Source organism: Phoenix dactylifera, chromosome 15 (genome assembly GCF_051530095.1).
Source record: "Phoenix dactylifera cultivar Ajwa chromosome 15, Ajwa_hap1_PhDact_Kaust_v1.1, whole genome shotgun sequence".
Taxonomy (NCBI): Eukaryota; Viridiplantae; Streptophyta; class Magnoliopsida; order Arecales; family Arecaceae; genus Phoenix; species Phoenix dactylifera.
In genome coordinates, this window is record NC_143204.1 from 9,173,023 (window position 1) to 9,194,518 (window position 21,496).

General features: G+C 37.9%; 1 protein-coding gene across 1 annotated transcript; it reads left to right on the plus strand.

Annotated features, from left to right (window-relative positions):
- Nucleotides 1–428: 428 nt before the first annotated feature.
- Nucleotides 429–2,189, plus strand: LOC120107087 (cysteine proteinase inhibitor 1-like). The gene has a single exon (XM_039120238.3). The coding sequence runs from the start codon at nt 520–522 to the stop codon at nt 1,018–1,020; it is 501 nt and encodes a 166-aa protein (XP_038976166.3). The 5' UTR covers nt 429–519; the 3' UTR covers nt 1,021–2,189.
- The last annotated feature ends 19,307 nt before the right edge of the window (nt 2,190–21,496 follow it).

Genomic DNA, 21,496 nt, shown 5'->3' on the forward strand with positions numbered 1-21,496 from the left:
GATTTATCTAAACCGGCATAGAAGAATAAAAAAACTAAAAAAAAAAAACAGAATAATTTGAGCAATTAAAATAGTATTTACTAAGAACTGTGAAAAATGAACAAGCAGGCTCAAGAAATTTTTTGGCGTGCACTAGCAAGAGCCTCCTTCCAAAATATTTATATACACAAACATAATTTGATTAGAAATTTGATTGCCTATCAAATAATCCAAAATTGAGATGGTAAGCATGCAAGGTGTAACTGTGTACAGCATCATCGCACATTAAATGAATGATATATTGTTTCCATCGAAGCCTCTCCTCACCCATTGCATCATCACACATTAAATTATGATACATGGTTTCCATGGAAGCCAACCCATCGCCAATCCATCACCAATCTCTTATTTATTACACCACCACATATCATATAAAGACTCGCAGTAATGGGCTGGTGCTAGGTCCACCTTCCAGGTACCCACTGTCCCCATAAAGCGCTATCCACGCGACAAAACAAAACCAAAGCTCTCCCTGTTTTAATGCACTCTAATCATCCACAGCTCCTCCCAGCCACCGTAATAAAAGCCCCCACCCGCCCATCCTTACCCCCCACCGCAGCCTCCTCTCGCCTCACCCCAGGACAAAAAATCGCCACCGTGATGGTTACCCTGCGATCCCTTCGTCTTCTTCTCCTCCCTCTTCTTCTCATAGCCATTCATTCACCTCCGAGAGCCCTGGCAGCCCGTAAAGCTGCAAGCAAGGTTCTTGTTGGGGGCTGGAAGCCGATCAAGGATATCAGTGATCCCCATGTCCAAGAGATTGCAGAATTCGCGGTGTCGGAGCACAACAAGCTGGCGAACACCAACCTTACTTTGAGTAAAGTGGTGAAGGGTGAGACCCAGGTGGTGGCTGGAATTAATTATAGGCTTGTTGTAGAGACCAAAGATGGCGAAGCCATGGCGAACTATGTGGCCGTGGTGTGGGAGAAGACATGGGAGGGGTTTAGGAACCTCACATCATTTACACCAGTCGGGAGTTAAAAATGCAAACAAACTGCAGTTGTTTGAGAAATATTATGAGAAAAAAATATAAACAAGATATCATCTGTTTCATGACGAGGTCATATTGATAAATAATTAGTGCCTCTCGTTATTGTTGTTCAAATAAAGGATAAAGACAGATGAGATGTGGAAGTAAGTGCTGGATCAGCTGTTCTTTTATCATTGTTTTCTTTTGCGTCCCCATCAGTTTATTTTTCTTCCTGTCATGCATATCAAATCATGGATTATATTGATTATCATACTTGATCGGTTCTAATCCTAACATTGGATCTTCTTTCGGTCAATCTTGTAGTAGTTTATATTCACCTTTTCTATCTAGCATAATACCTTTTAATAGAGTCGATCAGCTTATTTATGAAGTCTATTACTTTGGCTTTAGTTATTTTTGGGATAGCCATCTTAAACTCTATTATACCAATAATGTTTTTACCCCCATCATTAAGGCTACAAATGGGTCGGGTTGATCCATGACCTGACCGCACCTGCTTAGACCTAACTCAACCCATTTTGGAGGACCCGTGGGGCCGAATCGGGTCTTAAACTTGGACTCGTTCAATTTTTCAGATCGAGTATGGGTTTACTGAATTCAGACCCGACTCGATCCGACCCGACCCAGTTTAAAATTTGCATAATTTTGGTGTTTTCAATCTTACGACCTGCTCCGATCCGACCCGACCCAAATTTATAAAATTATTTGGGCCCGTAGGGGTGCAAACAAGTTATGAAGCTATGGATGGGTTGACTTGAACTGGACTCGACTCAATTTGGATCCAAATTTTTTGGGTTGGGTCCGGGTTATACATGGATCCAACCAGACCTGAATGACCCGTTGGGTCAAAAATTATAATGGTGGACCCGACCGACCTATTTCGATCTTCTATTGGATTGGGTTTAGGTCCAATATTAGAATCCAAATAAAATATCAGATTAGGCTGAGTCACTCATGGCTCGACCTATTGGCGCCCCTAGCCATCATATGGTTGAACAAGCACGTCTCTCATGGGCCATCTTGAATATGGCATAAGAATGCAGCACAAACAGTTACAATAATATTTTTAAAATGATAAATAATGATTATATGCCCGTCATTCTATCTTAACTCAAACTCAAGCCAATCCACACATCTATTCATTAAATTTAATATAATTTATTCTTTAGCCAACACATATGTAATCTACTCCGTGGCACAAGTAATAGCTCTTACAAAACCATAATCATTGTACCATGATGGTTTTAACAAAACAACATAATATTTTAAGTATAATTTGTTACAGTGCTATATTACAATTATGGAGCAATCCAAAACTAAATAAAAATTCATATCCATTCGTCATGTTGGTTACATTCTAGTATGCAAGGAAAATGGAGGCTTATTTTGTGCTTGAGCTCTTCATTAGCCAGATAGACACCCGTATTAATGACACCATTAATATGATTCTTTTTTTCTGAATAATAAGTATATATATATATATCTACATCTATATATATATATTGGCTGGCTGCTAGAAGAGCGAATCTGAACTTCCTTCTCTACTTCGACTTGCCTTATGAGTTATCTCAGATTCTATTGCGAGATGTTCGGGGAATGTTTTATACTCGTAAATCTTGATAGTTTTCCTTTTTGATGTCCTTTACTTTGTTGTATTTCTTTCCTACTCAGGTTACCAGAAAAAACGTATGGAAAGCAGCTGGACAAATTTTTCCCAGCGGTCGTAACAACTGCGGCCAAGTCACTGCCAAATGTACCATCGTTGTTTTAAAACTTAGATAATCACTGGGGAAAGTATACTTTCAGAAACGGTTTTAATAAGGATTTAACGGCATTTTCCAACCGCAAGAGAAACTTTATCCATTGGTCATAACTACTACCAACATATTGTAACAGACATCTTATTTAAATTGTTTTTACTAGTACTAAACTTTTAGCAACAATTCCGACTACTGCTACTAAAAGTTGTGTAAACTTTTAGCAGTGGCTCTATTTGCTACTGAAAGTAATGCGTAAACTTTTGGTAGCGATCCTGACTACTGATAATGATACTTTTAGCGGCGGTTTAGTGTGTAAACTTGGGCAGCAATTCTAGCCGCTGGGAATATTTTATTTTTTTAAAAAAATAAATAGATAACCTGGTAACATTGTTATGGGCATGACACAATAATCACATTTTCATTTGCATATTGAAACTACTTGATATACTAGTTTTCACCATTTGTATTCAAATTTAGCATCAATAAGTAATAGAGAAATGTCTATGTTAGATTCTCTGGTAGAACTACGGAAAAACCCTATTGCTGGGGTTGAAATTCGGCCTGAGAGTGAACACGCTGGAGGAAGCCGAGAAGACGCCGGCCGAGACGGAGAAGAGGGCCACCACCGTTGCTCCAGGGTGCTTCCGAGAAGACGGCGGCCGGGATGGGAAAAGGGTGCCACCTCCTTGCAATCTGGGATACCTGCACAAAGCCTTTGCTGGGGATTCCGGCGAAGGCCTTCCGCTAGCTAAGTCAACAAAGTTTTTTGGAGGGTCCTCCTTTTGGGAGCCAGCGTCCCCTTATCTCCGTTGGGGGGAGGAGGAGGAGTCCGGAGAGTCCTCCTTGAGTACCTTTTCATGGTCTCTTTTATTTCTTACCAGAGTCCCCCGATGGTGAAGGTATGGCTCCAGCAGGCAGGGTATGGCCTCTAGCAGGTGTAACAGTGATGACCCAAAGATTGATTCATAGATTGATTTTGATGATCACAAAACCTTGAAGTATAGATACTAATGTTTATGTTGCAAGGAGAAAGATATTTATTTTGCAAGGAACATAGCAAGTTGGAAGAACACAAGAAGGCCTCCAAAGCTCTCAAGTTGGAAGAAAGCTACAATTTATTGGCCCAAGTTTAAAGTTCAAAGGATTCAAATTGGAGGAGTAAAATCAAAAGAAAAATTCAAAAGAACAGTCTTCGAGTCGACTCCAGTGGAATTCGAGTCGACTCCGGAGAAGTATGAGTCGACTCCTAGGAGTCACAGGCAGAAAAATCAGAGAGCAGTCTTCGGGTCTGAGATTCGAGTCGACTCCAGTGGAACGCGAGTCGACTCCGATGGTTGGTAGGTCGACTCCAAAGAAAGCAAGAGTCGACTCTCAGCGGAACACAAGGAAAAAGTCAGAGAGCATTTTTGGGACTCTGAGATTCGAGTCGACTCCCGCATTGCACGAGTCGACTCCGAGACTCCGCGACCATCAACAGACAGAAAACCAAGTTACTGCCTCTGAGATTCGAGTCGACTCCCAGACAGCTCGAGTCGACTCCAAGACAGCTGTCACGACCCCCGCCCCGTTCCCGGCGGGCCGCCGCGACGGTCCTAGGGTGCGGGTAGGCATAAGGCCACCAGCCACCGCGTAGAACCCTACTACCTATCAATCATCAATAAATCTTGAAAAATTTGGCATGATACATGCACAAAATGATCACCTTTCCTATGATGACCTGTCAGGATTATCTCATTACATACAACAATGCTACCTGTCAGAGCAGCAATCACATAATCTGTCACATAATGAACCTGGACAATATATATCAATACATCATCTCAGGCATATAACTCATCTATATAAAAATCTGGTTCCCATTTCATCCATGGTCAAACCCATATCCACAACAGGATCTATGACTGTAACTATACACTAAATACAACAGAAGGTTTATAATACACAAAAAGGGGATAAACCTCTATCTACATTATACTATGCTACACTATGGAGCGGCACAGCTAGCAGGCAATCTCTAACCCTGCTCTTCTCTATACAATACCTGCCCTGCAATCAAAAACACAAAACTGGGGAGTGAGTATATAAATACTCAGTGAGTGGAGTAGAGAGTACTGTGCACATGAGACAGAATATAATCATGGCTCGAGATGAAATCTCAAGATCAATAACAAGATGAACATGATCTCAACATAGAGAATATGGAGTAAATCATCAATATCACCACAATCAATATCAACTCATCTGAAGCATATATGGAATAATCAAGTAAACATATATGCTACTCATGAATATGCTCAACAGATCATAATGCTGGAACATACAAATCAGGTGTCAATATGCTGAAATCATCACTAGACAGCTATCGGGAGGTGGGTTTTACGCCCCAGGCGAACCAGCAACAACTCCCTACTGCCATATGCATATATCGAATATGACACCACACCAATATGTAAATCATCACTAGACAGCTGTCGGGAGGTGGGTTTTACGCCCCAGGCGAACCAGCAACAACTCCCCACTGTCACATGCATATGCAGGATAAGACACCATATCGATAATGTAAATGCTAGACAGCTATCGGGAGGTGGGTTTTACGCCCCAGGCGAACCAGCAACAACTCCCTACTGTCACATGCATATGCAGGATAAGATACCACACTGATCATGTAAATGCTGGCCAGTATCCAGAACAGAAATCCATCTCACATCTACATACTAAACGGCACCTCGCGGGAATTCTACATCCGCGGAAAGCCATACTGCACCTCGCGGGGTCTTACTATGCCCGGCGGCAAGCAGAATATAAGTCGTAGGACCGGCCGATCCTACGCCTAGGGCCGTGTCCCCCCTAGGAAGGGACTGGGCTCCGCCCACCCAGAAGGCTACTATGTGCGCACAAAGGCCGATGTTCAACCCCCATCGACTATAGGTGTCCTGCAGATACTGCCAAGCCATGCATAAATGCCATAATGCACCCTCCCAATACTCAACTAAAAAGGAGTATAATCAAGACTACCACTCACTCGATCATGACCCAATCATAAACTAACATCAGGATTAGGAGTGAGGGTCAAGGAAGTGCAATACAACTCAATATACCACTAAAAAGGCTCTACAAATCTTTGAAATAGAGGAAATGAAATCAATTTACAAAAGAAATCATTTCACAATTCGGAATCAATTTGATTACTCATCAACCCCTCGTAATTCCTCTCAATGTTTCCTCAAATGCATGTACAGAATAATCAAGCATGGAGAATTAAGATTATAGAGGAATCTACTACAACAATTAATCAATAAGCTCAGGTGGAATCAAGTCACACTTGGCAACATTCATGAAAATGAATAAGGAATGTGCTCATGGTGCAAAGTACATGACTCCCACTCACAAGTCTTTGAAATAGATGAAATGAAATCACTTTACAAAAGATGTCATTTCCCAATTCAGATCCATCGTAATTCCTCTCAATGTTCCCTCGAATGCATGTACAGAATAATCAAGTATGGAGAACAAAATATAGAGGAATCTACAACAACAGTTAATCAATAGGCTCAGGTGGAATCAAGTCACACTTGGCAACATTCATGAAAATGAATAAGGAATGCTCATGGTGCAAAGTACATGACTCCCACTCACAAGTCTTTGAAATAGATGAAATGAAATCACTTTACAAAAGATGTCATTTCCCAATTCAGATCCATCGTAATTCCTCTCAATGTTCCCTCGAATGCATGTACAGAATAATCAAGTATGGAGAACAAAATATAGAGGAATCTACAACAACAGTTAATCAATAGGCTCAGGTGGAATCAAGTCACACTTGGCAACATTCATGAAAATGAATAAGGAATGCTCATGGTGCAAAGTACATGACTCCCACTCACCTGCCAATCCGGCACAGCCCTGATACGCCTCCAAAAATCTACAGCAGGCAGTGGGGAACTTCTTCCTCTTGTTCCCTAACTTCTTGCCCAACTATGACATGCATTTACAATACATTTAGTCTTGTATCAAGGGCTATAATCTACGTGCCAATTATAACATAGGAAACTTTAATTGATTCAACTCCCCTGTTCCCTAAATCTTTTCTTTTCTTTCTTCTTTTTCTTTTTAATTAATTAACTCACCATTTATGTGTATTAGGGACTCCTTTGCATGAGTACAAGGTCCCTTTTTGCTTGATCTAGGCTTAATACTCTATTATAGCATGAAATCCCTTATTTTCCACCCGGATGAACAGTAACCCGAACTGACAGTGGGTTACTTCATCCCGGTTTTGATCCACTTTCAGGACTCCAAATTTGATGAAATTTTTACCTAACATTCTACACTCATAGAGGATTCCAAAGAGATAACATGCATCATCATCGGAGGCCGTTTGACCTCCTAAATAATTCGCCGAAGTTGGGACTTCGACACAGTTTTTCCGTAGTGCCGGAAAAATTTGTTAAAATCCGATTCTTCCTCTTTTAACCACCTCTACAACCCTTATCCGACCCCTCTAGACTATATCCACCCTTTGTATAGCCTAATGTCATCAAAAGACTAGATAGGGACGGATATTTACCTTTTTCTTTTTTGGAAATCGAGGTCCTTGTGTAGAAGGGAAGGAGATCTACGTTTTTTCCTTCAGCTGGAAGTGCAACCGGGATCCCTTTTCTCCTCGAATCCCTTTCCTCTTCTTCTTTCTTCTTCTTCTTCTTCTCTTTTTCCTTCTTTCTTTCCTCTCTGCGTCTCTGACTCTCCCTCTCTGTTACTCTCTCTCAGTTTCCATCCCAACGCCAGCCAACCAACTCAAAACCCTCCAATTAAGTCACATCAAAACACTATTTACCCTTTGTTTAATATTATTAAATTCCCATTTTGCCCCTAACACTTCAACATATCTACTGTTATGCCATTAACTTTTGATTCCTTTCCAATTTTACCCTTACCACTTCAACGCATCTACAACTATGCCATTATCTTTTCATTCCTTCCAATTTTACCCCTTATATCAATTTTAAAGGACTATTCTATCCCTTTTTATATATAAAAAAAAAATTTGGGGTTATTACATCCTCCCCCCCTTATATAAAATTCGTCCTCGAATTTAAAAGAGTAAATTACCTGTCATAGCTGCATTCGATGTCTGTGCCTCCTGTGGATTTACCGTGAACACCCTTCCTTGCCCTCTGCCTACTGGAGCTGACAGTTGAGATGGTCCAGCACTCTGCTGTGATGTTTGTGCTTGACCTCTACCTCTGCCTACAGGCTCCCTACTACTAGGCCTGTCCATCTGTACAGAAGGATAGGATGCCAAAGGCACAAACTGCTGGGTGGCACCCTGCGGGCATTCTCTGACAAAATGACCCGGCTGTCCACATCTGTAGCACACTCCCTGACCCATTCTGCATCTGCCAGGGTGCTGCTTCCCACATATGCCACATACTGGCCATGATTGGAACCTAGATTCAGTTCTGGCCATAGTGACTGGAGGACGAGGTACTGATGGTAGAAAAGTATCTTGTGATTGACCTCTTTCCCTCCATTTCCTCTTACGTGGGGCAGGTGGAGCTGAGCGTACAGACTGCTCCATCGGGCCCTCCGAGAGATCTACTCCCTCAGATCTATCTCTACTGCTTTGCCCTTTCCCCATACTCATTTTCCTCTGTTCTCTTTCAGCTCTTTCCTCTTTGTTTCTGGTCTCCCACTGTTTTGCTTTATCAATCTAGATAAGGTGGGGACCTCTACTGCCAGTACTGCATTATAAAGCGGGGAAATCAGACCTCGTCTGAACCTTTCTATCCTGGCAGCTTCAGTGGGGATGATGTAAGGAGCATACTTCCCCAATCTAGTGAACTCACGAGCGTACTCAGATACGCTCATTCCGGGCATCTGCTTCAGCCTCTCAAACTGAAGAGCCCGATTCTGCCTCTCAGCCGGAGACAAAAACTCATCCATCACTGCTTGCCTGAACTCTTCCCAGGTTGGAGGATTCCTACTGTACAATCTGTCCTCCATATGCCTCTGGTACCAGTCCTAGGCATCTTCCTTCATTGTAAGCCCTACAAGTTCTATAGCTCTTGCATCAGAACAGGGCAGTCTCCGTATCATCTTTTCAGTCTCCTCCAAGAATCTCTGAGGATCTTCACCTTCTTCCTCCTTAAACTCTGGGGTTCTAAGCCTCAGAAATTCCTATACAGTAATCCCCTCATTATCTAGAGCCCGTCTGGCCAAACTTCCTGGCACAGGTACAGGAGGTGGGATGGATACTACTGACGGGGCAGGAGATTTCCTCCGAGCAATCTGCTCCCTCAGAGCCTGATTCTCCGCCAGTAACTGTTCCATCAATGCATCTCTACTTCCTACATCTCCTTGATCATCAACCCTCCGTCTATCAGCAGGAGGAGGTTTTTCTCTTTGGGGCTCGACATGTGCAGAACCCGCATCCAATGCTATATCTGGCTCCATCCTCCTTCCAGGACGAGCAGGTCCTCTCCTTGGAGGTATTCTTTATATCTCTCTAAAAAAGTCAAAAAGAGAGGATGGTCGTTACACACTGAGTCATGATATATTTTACTGAGTTGTAAATGACTCATAAAATAACATACAGAAAAATCCTATGCTCCATAGTATAATCCTATACTTAATCCTGACTCATCCTATTGCTCTGACAGGACTCTTCTTAACCTTTGCTCTGATACCAAGCTTTGTCACGACCCCCGCCCCGTTCCCGGCGGGCCGCCGCGACGGTCCTAGGGTGCGGGTAGGCATAAGGCCACCAGCCACCGCGTAGAACCCTACTACCTATCAATCATCAATAAATCTTGAAAAATTTGGCATGATACATGCACAAAATGATCACCTTTCCTATGATGACCTGTCAGGATTATCTCATTACATACAACAATGCTACCTGTCAGAGCAGCAATCACATAATCTGTCACATAATGAACCTGGACAATATATATCAATACATCATCTCAGGCATATAACTCATCTATATAAAAATCTGGTTCCCATTTCATCCATGGTCAAACCCATATCCACAACAGGATCTATGACTGTAACTATACACTAAATACAACAGAAGGTTTATAATACACAAAAAGGGGATAAACCTCTATCTACATTATACTATGCTACACTATGGAGCGGCACAGCTAGCAGGCAATCTCTAACCCTGCTCTTCTCTATACAATACCTGCCCTGCAATCAAAAACACAAAACTGGGGAGTGAGTATATAAATACTCAGTGAGTGGAGTAGAGAGTACTGTGCACATGAGACAGAATATAATCATGGCTCGAGATGAAATCTCAAGATCAATAACAAGATAAACATGATCTCAACATAAAGAATATGGAGTAAATCATCAATATCACCACAATCAATATCAACTCATCTGAAGCATATATGGAATAATCAAGTAAACATATATGCTACTCATGAATATGCTCAACAGATCATAATGCTGGAACATACAAATCAGGTGTCAATATGCTGAAATCATCACTAGACAGCTATCGGGAGGTGGGTTTTACGCCCCAGGCGAACCAGCAACAACTCCCTACTGCCATATGCATATATCGAATATGACACCACACCAATATGTAAATCATCACTAGACAGCTGTCGGGAGGTGGGTTTTACGCCCCAGGCGAACCAGCAACAACTCCCCACTGTCACATGCATATGCAGGATAAGACACCATATCGATAATGTAAATGCTAGACAGCTATCGGGAGGTGGGTTTTACGCCCCAGGCGAACCAGCAACAACTCCCTACTGTCACATGCATATGCAGGATAAGATACCACACTGATCATGTAAATGCTGGCCAGTATCCAGAACAGAAATCCATCTCACATCTACATACTAAACGGCACCTCGCGGGAATTCTACATCCGCGGAAAGCCATACTGCACCTCGCGGGGTCTTACTATGCCCGGCGGCAAGCAGAATATAAGTCGTAGGACCGGCCGATCCTACGCCTAGGGCCGTGTCCCCCCTAGGAAGGGACTGGGCTCCGCCCACCCAGAAGGCTACTATGTGCGCACAAAGGCCGATGTTCAACCCCCATCGACTATAGGTGTCCTGCAGATACTGCCAAGCCATGCATAAATGCCATAATGCACCCTCCCAATACTCAACTAAAAAGGAGTATAATCAAGACTACCACTCACTCGATCATGACCCAATCATAAACTAACATCAGGATTAGGAGTGAGGGTCAAGGAAGTGCAATACAACTCAATATACCACTAAAAAGGCTCTACAAATCTTTGAAATAGAGGAAATGAAATCAATTTACAAAAGAAATCATTTCACAATTCGGAATCAATTTGATTACTCATCAACCCCTCGTAATTCCTCTCAATGTTTCCTCAAATGCATGTACAGAATAATCAAGCATGGAGAATTAAGATTATAGAGGAATCTACTACAACAATTAATCAATAAGCTCAGGTGGAATCAAGTCACACTTGGCAACATTCATGAAAATGAATAAGGAATGTGCTCATGGTGCAAAGTACATGACTCCCACTCACAAGTCTTTGAAATAGATGAAATGAAATCACTTTACAAAAGATGTCATTTCCCAATTCAGATCCATCGTAATTCCTCTCAATGTTCCCTCGAATGCATGTACAGAATAATCAAGTATGGAGAACAAAATATAGAGGAATCTACAACAACAGTTAATCAATAGGCTCAGGTGGAATCAAGTCACACTTGGCAACATTCATGAAAATGAATAAGGAATGCTCATGGTGCAAAGTACATGACTCCCACTCACAAGTCTTTGAAATAGATGAAATGAAATCACTTTACAAAAGATGTCATTTCCCAATTCAGATCCATCGTAATTCCTCTCAATGTTCCCTCGAATGCATGTACAGAATAATCAAGTATGGAGAACAAAATATAGAGAAATCTACAACAACAGTTAATCAATAGGCTCAGGTGGAATCAAGTCACACTTGGCAACATTCATGAAAATGAATAAGGAATGCTCATGGTGCAAAGTACATGACTCCCACTCACCTGCCAATCCGGCACAGCCCTGATACGCCTCCAAAAATCTACAGCAGGCAGTGGGGAACTTCTTCCTCTTGTTCCCTAACTTCTTGCCCAACTATGACATGCATTTACAATACATTTAGTCTTGTATCAAGGGCTATAATCTACGTGCCAATTATAACATAGGAAACTTTAATTGATTCAACTCCCCTGTTCCCTAAATCTTTTCTTTTCTTTCTTCTTTTTCTTTTTAATTAATTAACTCACCATTTATGTGTATTAGGGACTCCTTTGCATGAGTACAAGGTCCCTTTTTGCTTGATCTAGGCTTAATACTCTATTATAGCATGAAATCCCTTATTTTCCACCCGGATGAACAGTAACCCGAACTGACAGTGGGTTACTTCATCCCGGTTTTGATCCACTTTCAGGACTCCAAATTTGATGAAATTTTTACCTAACATTCTACACTCATAGAGGATTCCAAAGAGATAACATGCATCATCATCGGAGGCCGTTTGACCTCCTAAATAATTCGCCGAAGTTGGGACTTCGACACAGTTTTTCCGTAGTGCCGGAAAAATTTGTTAAAATCCGATTCTTCCTCTTTTAACCACCTCTACAACCCTTATCCGACCCCTCTAGACTATATCCACCCTTTGTATAGCCTAATGTCATCAAAAGACTAGATAGGGACGGATATTTACCTTTTTCTTTTTTGGAAATCGAGGTCCTTGTGTAGAAGGGAAGGAGATCTACGTTTTTCCCTTCAGCTGGAAGTGCAACCGGGATCCCTTTCCTCCTCGAATCCCTTTCCTCTTCTTCTTTCTTCTTCTTCTTCTTCTCTTTTTCCTTCTTTCTTTCCTCTCTGCGTCTCTGACTCTCCCTCTCTGTTACTCTCTCTCAGTTTCCATCCCAACGCCAGCCAACCAACTCAAAACCCTCCAATTAAGTCACATCAAAACACTATTTACCCTTTGTTTAATATTATTAAATTCCCATTTTGCCCCTAACACTTCAACATATCTACTGTTATGCCATTAACTTTTGATTCCTTTCCAATTTTACCCTTACCACTTCAACGCATCTACAACTATGCCATTATCTTTTCATTCCTTCCAATTTTACCCCTTATATCAATTTTAAAGGACTATTCTATCCCTTTTTATATATAAAAAAAAAAATTTGGGGTTATTACAACAGCGCTACACCAAGATGGCAGAAGGCTGTGTTTCGCAAACTGAGAGCCGAGTCGACTCCGAGGAAGTTCGAGTCGACTCCAAGACTGGATCGGGAGTTCGGGCTCTGAGATTCGAGTCGACTCCCAGGACAGTCGAGTCGACTCGAGTGGACAAAATTCAAAATTGGATCCACGGACTTCAGTGGAAGAGCCGACTCCAGAATTGCCAAGTCAGCTCCAGAAGTTGGCGAGTCGACTCCGGGTTAAGTCGAGTCGACTCCCAGTCGAGGCAAGCACATTAATTTAAATTTGGAACAGTGGCCGAGTCGTCTCCGGTAAAACACGAGCCGACTCCTGCAACAGGCGAGCCGACTCCTGATCGCGCGAGTCGACTCCGATCCCAACGGTAATATTGTCAGGAAGTGCAGACTGTGTCCAACGGCTCTATTTTTGTCTCTAACGGCTATATTCTTGTTTCCACGTTATCTAAAGCTATAAAAACAAGAAGAGAGCTAGGGGAGAAGTTATGGAAGCGGGAGAGATCATCTAGGAAAGAGATCTCAAAGAGATTACAAAGGAAATCTCCCATAGGCACAAAAGGGCCAACCAAAGCGAAATAGAGAGAAGAAGAGCATCCAAGAGAATCCCAAAGCTTCCTCTCCATCCGTGTGCTGCCTCAGTGATCCTCTACCTCGTGCCAAATCAGAAGAGGGTCAAGTAAAGAAGAAGCCGAGCTCCTTCATCTTCAAACTTGTTTGAGGGCTTCTCTTTACTCTATTTGTTTATATTGTTATATTTGCTTATTTAAGAAGCTTTGATTTGTTTTAAACTTTATTTTTAATATCTTGTAACTTGATTCAATCAAGGGATTGAATCAAGGGGTTAAGGTTTGTTGGTGAGCCAAAGGGAAAACCAACGGGGTTTAAGGTTTGTTGGTGAGCCAAAGGGAAAACCAACGGGGTTTAGGTTTGTTGGCGAGCCGAGGGTAAAACCAACGTGTAAGGGTTTGATTGTGAGCCCGGAAAAACAATCGGGGTTGGTTCTAGTCGGTGAGCCTGGGAAAACCGACCGAGTTCGTTGTGCGCTCGTAAAACAACAAGTTGGGTTGTGAGCTTGTAAAACAACCGGCTGTAATCTGTAGGATTATAGTGAAATTCCCAAGAGGTCTTGGGGAGTGGATGTAGGTGCTGGGGTGCACCGAACCACTATATGTTTGTTGTGTTTGTGATGCTTTTTGTCATTGTCTAACTTGCTCACCTACTTACTTAGATAAATTGCTTGCTTAACTCTTATCCGTGCATCCTTTAGTTGCAAGCATATTCAATTTACGTAATCAAGTCTCATTCAATAAATCAAACTGTTGCTAAGTTTAAATTCTACTGTGCATCTATACAACTTAGCATAATTAATCAAAAAGTTTCAAAAGAAGCTTAAAAGTTTTAAAAGACCCAATTCACCCCCCCCCCTCTTGGGTTGTATTTACTGGGCAACAAGTGGTATCAGAGCGGGTGCTCAAATATTATTTGTAGTCTTAACCGACTAGAGCCAAAGATCATGACAACTCAAATAGATAGTTTTCTAGGAGAAGGACAATCAATTGATACACCTCCACTATTTAATGGCATAAACTATACACATTGGAAAATACGCATGCGCATTTTTATTCAATCACAAAACTATTATTTATGGAAATTCATAATAAATGACCTTCACACACTCTCTCAAACTTTTAATGAAAAGGACTTAGCACAATTGAATGCTAATGCTATGAACATATTATATTGTGCTATTCAAGAAACAAAGTTTAATGAAATTTCTGCATGCTTATCTGCTAAGGAGATCTGGGATACTTTAGAAAATATTTATGATAAATCTCAGACTAGCTCACATGTGCTTCAATTACATACTAACAATAAGACTGCAGAAAAAGGTGTTGAATCTCCCTCACTCGAGTCGACTCCAAGTATCTCAGAGTCGACTCTCAAGTTCACCGAGTCGACTCCAATAAGGTCCGAGTCGACTCCGAGGCAAATCAGCTTCCTAAAGACAAAGAAGAAGAGGAAGCAAGAAGAAAGGAAGAAAGAGATAAAAAGGAAGAAAGCCTTGACCAAGAAAGAGTCTAGCAAGAAAATAAAAGTTAGGAGCAACAATGATGATATTAGCTCCAAGGAACTACAAGAGGTAACTAACGTGTGCTTTATGGCACAAGAAGACAAGGTAAAGACTGAATCTACTCTTACCTCAAATGATTTTCAAGAAGAATTCTCTTATGATGAATTATTAAATGCTTTTCATGATTTGTATAGTGAATGTAGAAAATTAGCTGTGAAGAATAAAAATCTTAAGAAACTAAATCTGAAAATTTCAAAAGAAAGAAATTCTAATGATGAAATACAAGATTCTGAAAATAAAAGCTTAAGGTTAAATTTAGAACAATTGATTCAGAAAAATCAAAATTTAATTAAAGAAAATCAAAACTTAAGCGAAGAAATTAACCAATTAAGATGTTTTATTAACAAATTCACTGTAAGTTCAGAAAGGTTAAAAATGATGTTTGAAAGCCAACATGCTGATTTTGATAAATCAAAATTTAGCTTGACTCCTTCACTTAGCCATAAATCTCTAGAAAAAAAGGTTATCAATTCACCAAGCAAACCATTAAATAAGATAACTTATTTCAAACATGAAAAGAATGGGCATAACAACTTTACCTATCATTCTAACACAATTAAATCAAATGGTAAAGTTATTACTATTAAACAGATTTGGGTTCCAAAAGGAACCATATGTCCTAACTCTCAAGGACTCAAGCAAGCTTGGGTACCTAAAATGAAAATATGAGGATGTAGACATAGATGTGCCAAGATACCCATGAAACAAATAGATTCATACAAATGGGTGTTCTAGACACATTGAAACTTAAAACTTACTTATGAAAAGTAATTTTAAATAAACATAATAATTATAATAATAAGAAAATTAGTAATCCTTGCATCTCATCATTATTTTTGTTTTAGTATTTGATTAAAGTATGAATTGCATGTGTTGATCAATTTTGTGATATAGAAAATACTTTTGGAAATATAATCAAATCACTTCATTTTATAGGATACTTTACTCACTATTGGATAAAGTTGCTAAATGATTAATCATTATTAAGATTAATTCTATGAATTCTCTATATGCTTGATTGAGAGTTTTTATCCATGGCATTATTGTTTATTGATCATAGATATGATAATGTGTACTTGGTATGCTTTTGAATATATGCACTATGAATACCAAGATTAAAGAAACCATCCTTGCCACATAGAATCAACTCATGCTAGTATGTACTTAATCTCAAAAGACCTTGCCATAGGCTTACTTAGATTATCTACTTAAAGGTCAAAGTTTTGCTATGCATGCTAACTAAGGAAACAAACAAAAATCATTTCTAAATCTAAAGATGTTGTTTCCATCTCTAAGTTTTCAAAAGCTTACATTGGATTTGTTCTTGGAAAATAAAACTGAAGTATTTTTCTGTATTTACTAAATCTTGTAAAAGCGTTTCAAATGAAAAAGGTTTCCAAACTGTGAAGATCATGGCACAGTGTTGAAAACCAAAATCCTGATTAAGATTATACAGAAAATAATATTAAATTCAATTATTTCAGCTCCAAGGACATCATAAGTAAAATAGGGTTAATAGAATTCTTGAAGAAATGAAAAAGACAATTATGTATGATAGTCATCTACTTAAATAATTTTTAAAAGACTATCATCACTGCTTGTCATACATATGATTTCTATTAGATCTATTTTTGATGAAAATTTTGATCTTCTGAAAAATGGAAAATGAACCATTGCATATCTTTCATATTTTTCAGTCGTACATGTTATGCTTAATATGCTCTTATGAAAATAATGCCAAATCTGATAGAGATATGTCTATCCTTGGATATCATTCATCAAGCAATGCATATAGAATATTCAATGAAAAGATTTTAGTTGCAGAAATATCAATTCATTTTATTCCTTATGAGACTAATGATTTATTATCAAGATACTAAAATTAAATTATGTATGTATATGGTTAATATTTTACATATAACAATCTGAAAACTTGTTAATAATTAGAACCAAATTGAGCTTTTCAGAAATGCACTTAATGAAGAAAAATTGATGACTACTAAAAGACTAAATCAAGAAAAGATGAAATAGATCTTGATGAAATTCTTGCATGATTAGAAGTAAAGATCACCATTATCATTTGCTTGCTTTATGAGCTTTATATTCTATCAAATGAGTGTGTAGAATGGACTCCTATGTGCTTACTTTATTAAAGAAGATATATGTTAAATAACCACCATATTTGAAAACACTCATTACAAATATGATAAAGCAATATATGATTTGAAACAAGCATCAAAAGCGTGATATAAAAGCTTAAGCAACCTTTTCGACAGAAAGTAATAAATCTATGCATCAAAAGAAGAATTTGTGATATCTTATTTGCTCAAAGTATACATTGATGACATCATTCTTGGTTCTACTAATGAAGATTTATATGAAGATTTTACTAAGCTCATGCAAGGTGAGTTTGAAATATGTATGATGAATGAATTAACATTTTTTCTCAAACTCCAAATTAAAACAAACAAGAAAGGGGATCTTCATTGACCAAAGTTAGTCCACAAGACAACTCTTATAGAAGATTGGCATGAAGAAGGTATGTCTATGATCCCATCTTGTAGAATTTGAAAAGGATGAGCAAAGTAGATCTATTGTTTTAAAGCTGTATTGAAGCATGATAGAATAATTATTTTATCATACAGTTAGTAGACCAGATTGTATGATCATTGTGTGCCCTTGTGCAAGACTTCAATCTAACTTTAATGAATCACATTTTATTGATAACAAATAAATCATAATCTGAATTTTGATAGAAACAACCGTTTAAGATAAGTTGATTAAAACTTAGCTAACATGTCTTATTGATAATTATCTTAAGCAAATAGAATCTAAGCTAAATTGATTCTAAAAATAAAAAAAAAAATTTTGATCTTGATAAATCTTCCTATTGCTTCACATGCTTGTCTTTGAACCATCTTGGTTAATGAAACTATCTCTGTAAGTTCAAGTGACATATGCTTGCTTATATTTAGGCAATCTCTTGAGTAAAATGACTCAACACTCAATTATTGTCATATCGTACGTTGAGTCATCTAGTTAAGAAATATATGGTATGAATGTTTTGTATCTTGAAGAAACTAATGATTTTCCTTCAAGAAAGAAAAGAATTTTGTTAATAATGCAGGATCTTTAAGCAAGAAAATGAGAGATTTCAACTTGAAGGAAACCTCCACATAAGATACAATAAACATTCACATGTAAACAAGAGAGAGGATCTTCTTCAGCCAAAAGTTCACACATAAGAAATCTAGTTTGGCTTGAAGAATATAGAATGAATAGGTAATTTTAGATACCTTTCTCATAAATTAATTGAGCAAAGTCAATAACTTAAATCTTATTATGGCATGATTATATTCTTTAATTATTAATTTTTGATATCATGTCTATGTGTGTATTGACTGACTTATACTTTTAGAAACTGTTTCATGGTTTGCCCAAACTAAATTATTTCTTTGCCTATATCATAACCATGAAATACACAAGTATATGCTTAAAATTTTGATGTAAAATAACTTGTGAGAAGTTATGAATACTTGAGCATAATGAAAAAGTTGTTTGCATGATATACATCTATATGACACATAAGATTATTTCTTTATTCTACTCTTTCATGTAAATTACTTGAGAATGACAAAAAGGGAGAGAGATAAAGAAAAGAAAATGGACATTGTTCAAGAGATGAAAAATCTGAGTAAAGACAAATACTCCAATCTTAAGGAAAAGCAAAACAAGCATAGTATACTCGGAATATTTGTGAGACGTTTGGAAGCGATAAAATCTGTAACTAATTATACTCAAACAGGAAAAGTTAGAAGTGAACATTTTAACCTTTCTATATTGCTCATCATAGGGATGGTGCCAATGGGGAGGCTAGTGGTAGTACCCGGCACTATTTGACCCAACTATTCGGTGTAGGGCATATTAGGGACGACACAAGAGGGAGGCTAGTGGTAGTACCTCGTGCCCCTTCCCAACTCCACCGGATAGGGAGTAAATAGAGTATAGAGCATAAGAAAGTAAAAATGAAAGACAAAGTAAATGAAATCAGTGCAAGATAACATTTAAATAGGGGGAGTTTCTTTGAAAAGAATTGATTTTGATCATTGACATGCTTGTTCTTAATATTTTCATGCATGACTTAACACACAATGTATTTTGCATGTGGCATGATGCTTTAAACTATGGGTTCTCAATGTGTTGTAATGTTCCATGATTGAATAATTTGATTGAATGTTTGAAATGCTACATAACATCTTTTGTTTGGTCTTATTGAAAAGAAATTTCAGATTTGTCATTCACAATCATCGTTAAAATCTGAAAGTTAAATAAATCTGTAAAAAGGAGAAGAGAAGGATATCTCTATTGATCCTTCAACTTGCTTAAATTTGGTATATAATGTTCTAATTCGTACCAAAACTCAACATTAAATACAAAGATTCTGTATATACTCTTATATGTTTGAAATATGCATTTTCAATTGTAATCATTTAAGATGAGCTATAATATGGAAGATACATATCTCAAAGTATGATTTTGAAAGAAAAACAGAATTAATTTTGATGCCTTTGGTGATTGCTCCGATACGCATCCGAAACATATCATTTCTTATCTTCAAAGTATACTAATATTGGTTCAAATGATGTGTCTTTCGATGATCTTGATTGCAAACAAAAATTTCTAAATATATGATTTTATTTTGATATTAAAAGGATTTATTGTGTTTCATGTATACATTGCACAATGATCATCTATATGTTTTTCTCCCCTACATTATTAAAAACTTCCATCAATAGAGTGAATGATCTTAAAACTAGAAATATTTCAGCTCACTCAAATGATTCTAAAAGAAAGAAAATGTAAATGCGGTTGAAAGAAACTAAGCTTCAAATGAATCATTTTCTGATTGATATTTCTATACATTTTCTCTAAGATTAAGAGAAAGCATAACTTGTTCATAAAGGATTAGAAAGAGTAATTACTACAAATTTTGGAATAATACTGGATTACTCTACATTCTCGATATTACAGAATTTCAGTGTTATTCACGTTTATCACTATAATCTGAAATTCAACAATTTAAAATGATTAAAGAAGAATGCATCTTTTGAGGGGGAGCTTTAGATATTCGGTATCCTATCCCAAAGACACTTTATTTTGATGCATGCTTTGAATTTTATGGATTGATTTTGATGAACCTCCTTATATTGCAAGACATGCTTTAATTACCTTGAGATGAGTTCTATAAAGGTTGTCTTATCTCAAACCTTGAGTCTTATGAAAATAAGCTGAAACTTATAGAAAATATATTTTTGAGATTGACAATTTTGTTGAACATTATCTTAGGATTCTAAACTCTTAAATGGAATGATCAATTGAGGGGGAGAAAGAAAATTTCAGAAGGAGAGGTCTTATTGGACTTAATTGCATAAATCTATAGCTAAAGGAGAGAGAAAGAATACTAAATGAAAAGTAATCCTAATACTCTCCAATATGTATCATCTGAAACTTAAATCTGAAAATCTTTATGATACACCTTGAGGCGTGTTATTTGGTTAGTATATCTTATGCATCACTCATGAACCAAATTACAAATCTTGAGAGCCTCTAATTTAATGAAACAGGGGGAGAACAATGTATTAAATTTTCTTGAGTATCTCTTAGAAAATCTATTTTGAACCTCACTAATGAGTCCTAATTGGCTTGCTCTTTGGAACTTCAATTTTGTGCAAATTCATTATTTTATGTATCAAATTGTGCTTATTTTCTAAAGAAATAAAAGAAAGTCTTTAAAAGAGCTCTAAGATGTATCAAAAATTGCATGAATGTATATTTTGATATTTGTGCCTCAATGCTCCTATTATCATAAAAGAACTTTGAAGTCATTAAGAAAATTAATTAAATTGCTCTCATGGTTGATAAAATACTTAATAGATTGGGCAAAAGGTCTTAAACGAACAAGCTTTCATACTCAGTGAAGAGAGGTTAGATTTCCACTCATGTTTTTCCTTGAATATCATTTGTAGTACTTCTTGAATTAACCTAAGGAAGATTCCACCTACACTTGATTAGAAAACTATCTGTGGTATCAAATTAGAAAACCTCTTGAATTCACACTCGATGTGTTCTGCTCTGATCTTTGTGCTTAATGTTTCACTATCTTTTTGATGTTGTCAAAAAGGGGGAGAAATATCTAAGTATATGCTATATACCTCAGAATGCTTTATTACTTTGAATTGAATACAAATCAGCTTAAAATTTAAATATGTTGATTGTGTTAAGCTGATTAAATCTAAAAGCATTATCATGAAGTATGTTTTAAATATACATGTCTTCTACTTCATGCAAC